The 9549-nt window shown below is 40.7% G+C and overlaps 1 protein-coding gene across 1 annotated transcript in view; it reads left to right on the forward strand.

Moving 5' to 3' along the window:
• The window catches only part of LOC311241478 (radixin-like), a 98645-nt gene that overhangs the window by 35334 nt on the left and 53762 nt on the right, over nucleotides 1-9549 (forward strand). The window contains exon 3 of the mRNA XM_084330319.1: nucleotides 8034-8117. Within this exon, the coding sequence (XP_084186445.1) occupies nucleotides 8034-8117 (84 nt within the window). The remainder of the gene's footprint in view (nucleotides 1-8033; nucleotides 8118-9549) is intronic.

Genomic DNA, 9549 nt, shown 5'->3' on the forward strand with positions numbered 1-9549 from the left:
GCACAGCAATAGTTTTATCTCGATTGTCTTGTTTCCGTGATCGCGGGAAGACGACTCGTACATTTAATTTGTATTTTAAATGGGTTGGGTATAGTTTAAAAAATAATATATATATAATATGCTAACACCAAATCACCAATTTAAACTTGGTGAACCACGTCTCTTGTTCTATCAGAGCCGTTGCTGTGTTCCCTCTGACTTGCCTCTGAAAACCAGCATCTCGGATCAAACGCATGGCTGAATCACACTGCTTACAGTATAAGTACATGGATCAAACATACTATATGGCTGAATCACACTGCTTACAGTATAAGTACATGGATCAAACATACTATAGGCTGAATCACACTGTTTACAGTATAAGTACATGGATCAAACATACTATATGGCTGAATCACACTGTTTACAGTATAAGTACATGGATCAAACATACTATATGGCTGAATCACACTGTTTACAGTATAAGTACATGGATCAAACATACTATATGGCTGAATCACACTGCTTACAGTATAAGTACATGGATCAAACACATGGCTGAATCACACTGTTTACAGTATAAGTACATAGATCAAACATACTATATGGCTGAATCACACTGCTTACAGTATAAGTACATGGATCAAACATACTATATGGCTGAATCACACTGTTTACAGTATAAGTACATGGATCAAACATACTATATGGCTGAATCACACTGTTTACAGTATAAGTACATAGATCAAACATACTATATGGCTGAATCACACTGTTTACAGTATAAGTACATAGATCAAACATACTATATGGCTGAATCACACTGTTTACAGTATAAGTACATGGATCAAACATACTATATGGCTGAATCACACTGCTTACAGTATAAGTACATGGATCAAACACATGGCTGAATCACACTGTTTACAGTATAAGTACATAGATCAAACATACTATATGGCTGAATCACACTGCTTACAGTATAAGTACATGGATCAAACATACTATATGGCTGAATCACACTGTTTACAGTATAAGTACATGGATCAAACATACTATATGGCTGAATCACACTGTTTACAGTATAAGTACATGGATCAAACATACTATATGGCTGAATCACACTGTTTACAGTATAAGTACATAGATCAAACATACTATATGGCTGAATCACACTGTTTACAGTATAAGTACATAGATCAAACATACTATATGGCTGAATCACACTGTTTACAGTATAAGTACATAGATCAAACATACTTTATGGCTGAATCACACTGTTTACAGTATAAGTACATAGATCAAACATACTATATGGCTGAATCACACTGCTTACAGTATAAGTACATGGATCAAACATACTATATGGCTGAATCACACTGTTTACAGTATAAGTACATGGATCAAACATACTATATGGCTGAATCACACTGTTTACAGTATAAGTACATAGATCAAACATACTATATGGCTGAATCACACTGTTTACAGTATAAGTACATAGATCAAACATACTATATGGCTGAATCACACTGTTTACAGTATAAGTACATAGATCAAACATACTATATGGCTGAATCACACTGTTTACAGTATAAGTACATAGATCAAACATACTATATGGCTGAATCACACTGCTTACAGTATAAGTACATGGATCAAACACATGGCTGAATCACACTGTTTACAGTATAAGTACATAGATCAAACATACTATATGGCTCCATCACTCTGCTCACAGTATAAGTACATGGATCAAACACATGGCTGAATCACACTGTTTACAGTATAAGTATGTGGATCCTCACTATTTCTATGCTCATGTTGGTGCTGCACATGATTCTGTCTGGTTAGTATATTGACCGCGCTAGAACCGGTACCCCAACCCTAGAATGCACACACACACGTGCCTCGAGCAAGTACTTCCCCACTTCTTGTTAGGATATTCTAGGGCAGTGGTTCTCAAACTACAGGTCGCGACTCGCGCATTGGCAAGTAATTATTTGTATAAAAAAAATAAAAATTAATTAAATGTTCTGTAAACATATTTTGACTAAATTTGGCTAAATAGGCCTCGTTTAATAAAGGTGTATTGATAACATAGTGCTGTAATAAATATAAATATGCATGATCAAGTTCAACAACGTGTGCTTTTATTTTGATATTCCTTAATTCCACGTTTAGGGTCACAAAAAAAAGAAATCCTAAATAAAATGGGGGTCGTGTGTGGTATAAAAAAGTTTGAGAACCCGTCTGTCTGTAAATGAACAGCACACGCTGTATAGAGTGACGTGCAGCACGTGGTGTTGGAGCAGCGAGGTGGTACTGCGTGCCTCGGCTTGTTGAGGACGGCCAGCTGTCTCTCCCCGGAGAACAAGCTTAACTTCCTGGAGGCTCTTTGGTCGCTTCCCCAGAGGGCTCCTTCAACAACACGTTCAAGTTAAACACTGGCGTCTGTCCGCACTGTTAGTCGAGCCTGTGGACTCGCAGATGCTTTACACACTTTTAGATCCACTGTGTTCCATACTAGGGATGCACCTTTTTCAGTCCCGATACCGATACCGATCCGATACCCATTGTCCAAATTATTTTCCCAAAAAAGTAAAAGAAATATTATAATAATTTAATCCACGTTTCTTTTTCTTTTTTTTATATAAAAATATATTTTGTTTTTAAGAATTGTAAGGGATCACAAGTGTGTTTTTGATTTGTTGTAAACAAAGACAGACAATAAACTGCATTCAATTAATAAACTGTATGCCTCACTGTCACTGTGTGGAAGAGACTGGGATCATTCTTTTGTGCAAGGCAACATCAGGCTTGACTTAAAACATTACTTTCCTAACTTAGTGAAACTAAATGTAACAAAGTAACACATAGATATAAATGTACTGAATGGTTATTTCTTATTTTATTTATTATAAAAATTTTAAAAAATTTAATCCGATATACCGGTATATATATATTTTTTTACCGATACCCGATCCAGCTATTTTACTGATATCAGCGGCCGATACCAATATCGGATCGGTGCATCCCTATTCCATACTCTATAAGTTTAACGGTGCTATAGATTACATTTTTATGTGGAGTAATCGTTTTTTTATTTTATTTTTTTGGAAGAAAAAAATAGATCCACATAGCTTTTATAAAAGTGCTAAATAAAAGTTGAAATTATGAATTCATTTACCATAAAAAAAGAAAAAGAAAAACATGTTGCAGGCATTTATCTCCTCCCTACTTCCCAGTTCTCCACTTGCACAACCTAAAAGTAGGCACTTCCGGCTGACTTCCGGTTGCCAATGGTACTTCCTGTCCCATCCAAATACATTGGTTTTAGCTACTTTTCTCCCCTTATTTAAACAACTTTGTCGTCGCAGAGAGGCAATGAAACGTTTGTATTATTATAGTATAGAATGTCTTTAATAAGCAAACGTTTGTCAGCAGGGTTTTTGAGCTGTATTTCATGTAAAAACGTTCACTGTTAGTTTACTTGCTCACGCTAATTAAGGCTATTGCTGGCTAACAGAAGCTAGCGCAAGAAACGACGCCGCAAAGTATTGTTTATAATGCATTTCTTGCCACCTTATAGCATTTGTACATTTGTATGACCGTCTATAATGCTCCCGTGAGGTTTTTCCGGACGTTTTGGTAATGATTTTCACTATAAAATCATATTTCTAAATGACAGGAAGTTGATAAACTTTCCGGAATAGCTTTGAGCTAACTATCTTTGCCGATGCATTGCAAGAAACGACGCCGCAAAGTATTGTTTATAGTGCATTTCTTGCCACCTTATAGCATTTGTACATTTGTATGACGGTCTATAATGCTCCCGTGAGGTTTTTCCTGACGTTTTGGTAATGATTTTCACTATAAAATCATATTTCTAAATGACAGGAAGTTGATGAAAACTGTCCGGAATAGCTTTGAGCTAACTATCTTTGCCGATGCATTGCAAGAAACGACGCCGCAAAGTATTGTTTATAGTGCATTTCTTGCCACCTTATAGCATTTGTACATTTGTATGACAGTCTATAATGCTCCCGTGAGGTTTTTACGGACGTTTTGGTAATGATTTTCACTATAAAATCATATTTCTAAATGACAGGAAGTTGATGAAAACTGTCCGGAATAGCTTTGAGCTAACGATCTTTGCCGATACATTCCATTCTAAACGTAACGTTAGTTGTTCAAAACATTACCCGTCTATATAATTTGTTCCTCAACGTTATATAGACTGGTAATGTTTTGTAAACTAACTGCAGCCTGCTACAGTTAGAAGCTAACGTTAGCCAGCAAGCTGCAGCTTGCTACAGTTAGAAGCTAACGTTAGCCAGCAAGCTGCAGCCTGCTACAGTTAGAAGCTAACGTTAGCCAGCAAGCTGCAGCCTGCTACAGTTAGAAGCTAACGTTAGCCAGCAAGCTGCAGCCTGCTACAGTTAGAAGCTAATGTTGAGGAACAAATTATATAGACGGGTAATGTTTTGAACAACTAACGTTACGTTTAGAATGGAATGCATCGGCAAAGATCGTTAGCTCAAAGCTATTCCGGCCAGTTTTCATCAACTTCCTGTCATTTAGAAATATGATTTTATAGTGAAAATAATTACCAAAACGTCCGGAAAAACCTCACGGGAGCATTATAGACTGTCATACAAATGTACAAATGCTATAAGGTGGCAAGAAATGCACTATAAACAATACTTTGCGGCGTCGTTTCTTGCACTAGCTTCTGTTAGCCAGCAATAGCCTTAATTAGCGTGAGCAAGTAAACTAACAGTGAACGTTTTTACATGAAATACAGCCCAAAAACCCTGCTGACAAACGTTTGCTTATTAAATACATTCTATACTATAATAATACAAACGTTTCATTGCCTCTCTGTGACGACAAAGTTGTATAAATAAGGGGAGAAAAGTAGCTAAAACCAATGTATTTGGATGGGACAGGAAGTACCATTGGCAACCGGAAGTCAGCCGGAAGTGCCTACTTTCAGGTTGTGCAAGTGGAGAGTTCCCCACTTGGAATGCACCCGATTGGATAAAGGACACGCTGGTGCTCTAGTGCGACATCTAGTGGCTGCATGTTATCCATAGCACCTTTTTAAAACAGATCCTGTTTAGCAAATGAGTCATCTGTGAGCTAAAGAGCAGCGGGACGTGTTGGATAAGAGTTTTAACACCTAGGGTCTGTGCAGGGGGGGGAGCAGCAGACAGAAGGACACCCGCAACATTCATGGTGCTATATCGAGTCCTTTTAACCCTTTCACTACCACACACTACAGAAGGTTAACCCTTTACTACCACACTACACTGTGGTAGTAAAGGGTTAACCTTCCGTAGTGTGGTAGTGTAAGGGTTAACCCTTTGTCGTGTGGTAGTGAAAGGGTTAACGGATGTTTTAAAATACCCATATTTTCCTCCATGTTGGAAGAGATGAGGATTGCCATGTAATACAATGGTTGAACACAATAGATGAGAGATATATCAACAGAAATGTAATGATCCGATCGCGGTAGAACAGTAATGCCGTGCTTTACTGCTGCATAGAAATTGGGGATTTTCTTTTGCAAGTCGGTTACAACGGTTCGTTCCATGTTGTAAGAAAGAGAACTAAACAAACATTCCGCGCATGGCCTCCATTGGCCGTCGCAGGGGAATGAAACTGTGACCGTCTGGTTTGGGACGATCTCCCCTCCGTTTGGCCGAGACGGAGAATACTGACGAGGCAAACCCGTCACTTGTTGAGCCTTTTAAGCGGAAGCTCTACGTCGGCGACGACTCCAGAAATTAAACGTTGTTTGCGGCGCCACTAAAACCCCCGGGGGGGGGGACATTCCATTTTCCGGAAGAGTTTCTGAGAAACTGCTTAGTACAACGATCGAATTGTGATGGGGAAGCAGAAACCTGGGCTGGGAACAGGAACACTTCTGTTTCTTGTTGACTCCCTGTCGTGTTTCGCTGGAAGGAAACGGTCGACGTTTCAAGGTTGGGTTTGGTTAGGAACTCGAAGTTGGTGAAAGGGAAGATTTTAAAGTGGGTCCACAAATAATTGGTGTGAATCCGGTGGCTTCCCAGCTGAAGGCTTTTGACTTGACGATTCTGATTTTCGTACAAGGCTATTAATCACGGTGTTGTGGGAAATGAGATTACGGACGAATGGTTTTCTGGAATGAACACAACACTTTATTGATTTACATGCTTTCTTGCGAGGAAGAACTGGTAACACTGAATCATTACAGCTCTACCATGTTGATCTGTGACGACAGAAACGACCTCCTCCCCATGGCTCTTGTAACGTCACCCCAATTTACCCTGATTTGTAGACGTAGTGATTCTACCCTGGTTAAAGGAACACGCCAACATTTTGGGAAATTAGCTTACCGTCTTTTCCAGAGAGAGACGAGAAGATAGATACCAGTTTCCTCTCTGTGCGTTCAGTAGAAAGTAGGGGTGTAACGGTTTGACGTCACAACGATTAGATTCGATTACGATTCTTCAGGCAACGATTCAATGCATCATGAAATCTCCATTTGACCACGATTCAATTCGATCAGTTAATTCCCCAAAACATTTTGAATACACAAATGTGGCTGGGGGAACTGACTCACTAAGCATGAATGGTTATAGGTTGATAAAAACAATACACACTTAAAAAAATATATATCGATTCTAACCTTTTCAAATCGATGCAGTTGAATCGTCACATTAGTAGAAAGCTATCTGGCTGCACGTTAGCCTATAGCTTAGCACAATGAATGGAAGCGTACATGGCCGGTTAGCCTAGGCATTGTCCAACTAACACCTCTCCCGAAGGCTAACCGGTCATGTCCGCTTCAGTAGCTTTCTATTGAACGCACAGAGAGGAAACTGGTATCCATCTTCTTGTGTCTCTCTGGAGAAGACGGTAAGCTAACTTCCCAAAATGTTGGCGTGTTCCTTTAACACACTGTAAGCTTTCTGTCGAACCACCCCGACATGTTGTCATATTAATCACACGTGGCCTTTCCAACATCCACGTCTACTGCTGATCATGTCATCGGGCCTCCATAAACACCTAGACTATATCATTATTATTTAAACCAGAACATTCATGCATCTCTATTATTCATAAGCACATTTCACAACTGTTTATTGGTTTTGATTGTCCACCACAACGTGATGTAATCATAAGGTCGATTAAATAGATTATCATTGGCTGCTGCTAAACCTGGGTTTGGGTTTATAGGCTACTTATACTTCAACAGAAGTCTGGGAGGTTCGCATATTTGGATTTGATGGTGGTTTTAGTTCTTGATGTTTCTTCTCGACTTGTACGGCCCATGGGGGCAATTCCATGTGATCTCGGGGCTCTACAAATACATTTGATTTAAGTTGATGGTCTGAAGGAAAGAAACGCAATGTGCTCTCGTTTAGTTCTTTTCATTGTTCTTTTATTTATTTTATTTTTGTCCGTGGCGACTGAATTTGCGAGCAGTCTTACCAGATACACTGATCGGGCGGTCGCACGGTAGTACTGGGTGTGGTTTTAGGCAGAGAACCTCCTGCTTTTCCACCACACAGCTGAATAGGCAGGTTTTCATGTGAAGGTGAACAAGTTGAAATTTTTTTTTGCACATCACCCCATATACAGAGAAATGAGAGAACCAATCGATATTAGCGAAAAGTACCAGGTGTTCTTTGATAAAAGACGTGGTTCTTTTTGGGGAGAAAACAAGATTGCAGATTAGTAATTCTTGGAAAAACCCAGTGGAAAAAGCCCACGACATAAGGGGGTGGCTCGGGAGGTAGAGCGCTCCTCTGTTAATCGGAAGGTTCCCGGTTCGATTCCTGCTCCATCCAGGCAGTGTGTCGGAAGTGTCCTTGAGCAAGACACTTAACCCCTAATTGCTCCCGATGAGCAGGTTGGCAATGGTCGCCTCCGCAGTCAGTGTGTGATATGTGTGAGTGAATGGGTAAAATGTGAGGAACAAAATTGTAAAGCGCTTTGGATAAAAGTGCTATATAAATGCACCATTTACATAAAAGTAATGGCGTTTTTGTGTTTTCCAGATCAATGTGCGCGTGACCACCATGGACGCAGAGCTGGAGTTCGCCATCCAGCCCAACACCACAGGCAAGCAGCTGTTTGACCAGGTCAGTACCAGGGAAACTACGCTTTTCTTTTGTCAATTAGTTTTTTTTTTTGGGGTTATTTGTTTATTTAAATGCTAAATTAGTCATTACTGGAAAATGGTAAGAAAATCTGAACAATAGGGCGGCTGATTGGCGCAGTGGGCAAGGCGCTCGCCTCTAAAACGCAGGAGACGCTGGGTTCGAGCCCAGCTTTCGGCGTTGCTACCGACTGGCCGGTCGTTCATACTAACACAATTGGCAAGTGTTAGAGGGTGGGAAAGCCGGTGGGTGGGGATTTGACGTTGTGGACAGCGACTCCTACAGGTCGGTTTGGTGACGCCGGTGCGACGGAAGCAGGAAGTGACGGGGGCAGCGTGAGCCCTCCCACGCATTACTCCTTACTTCGAGCTGCTGCGGTGAAAAGATGCGACAGGCTGCCTTCTCGTGTACCGGAGGGGACACGTGATGCAAGGCTTCTGTCCTCACTACAGCCGACCAGTGGGAGGCATAGTCTAGCAACGTTCAAGACAGGGGAGGGAAGAATTGGATACACAAAATTGGGATGGGAGAAAAATAGAAAATGGGGAGAAAAAGTGGATACAATATTCTTTAGTAAGCACTATATTTAAAGAGGTTCATCTGCATGATTCCAATTAATCTTCAGAAGGCCAGAAATATGGGAAACACAACCCGACAGATTTGTTGATTGAATATTGATTCAATTGAAATTAGTTTAGTAGGACATGCCGATTGGGTACACGAGCACTGCTTGAGAGGTTTCCTTGTACCTGATTGAAGTGAGGGGCATCCTAATGTCCCAGGGACGATACAAATTGCGTTTGGGACGGTACAAATCAGATTTAGGGACGGCCCCAGGACAGTAGATGGGGAAAAAAAGGCTGAATGCATTTACATTTTGGGGGATTTGGGACGGTTCTTCCTTACTTGGGGACGGAAATAACCGTAGTTTTGGGTGTTCACAGGGAAACTATTATTTTAAGCCCTGCTCTGAGGCCTGAGAATCTTTTTAAAGGTATATGACCCCCATTTTACACGATCAGAGACATGATAACAGTGGCTCCATCACGTTCAAAACACCAACTGCAGCAGTCGAGATGGACTCTACCCTCTCTGCCATTGTCATACTTTTTGTCACTAACCAACAACTAAGCGAAGGTACACCTATTATTCACAGGTCAATAACAGACACAGAGTAAACACACACACACATTTTTGCTGTTCTCCCCTTTTGAAGTTCTCCAACTTATGGCTTTTTAGGGCTTAGAAGTCAGCCGACGGGGCCTGGGAATAAGCGCACCTGCTATCCCACACGCACACACTCACTCTCTTTCTCTCTCTCTCTCTCTCTCTCTCTCTCTCTCTCTCTCTCTCTCTCTCACACACACACACACACACACACACACACACACACACACACACACACACACACACA

Source organism: Notolepis coatsorum (genome assembly GCF_963971535.1).
Source record: "Notolepis coatsorum genome assembly, chromosome: 1".
Taxonomy (NCBI): domain Eukaryota; kingdom Metazoa; phylum Chordata; class Actinopteri; order Aulopiformes; family Paralepididae; genus Notolepis; species Notolepis coatsorum.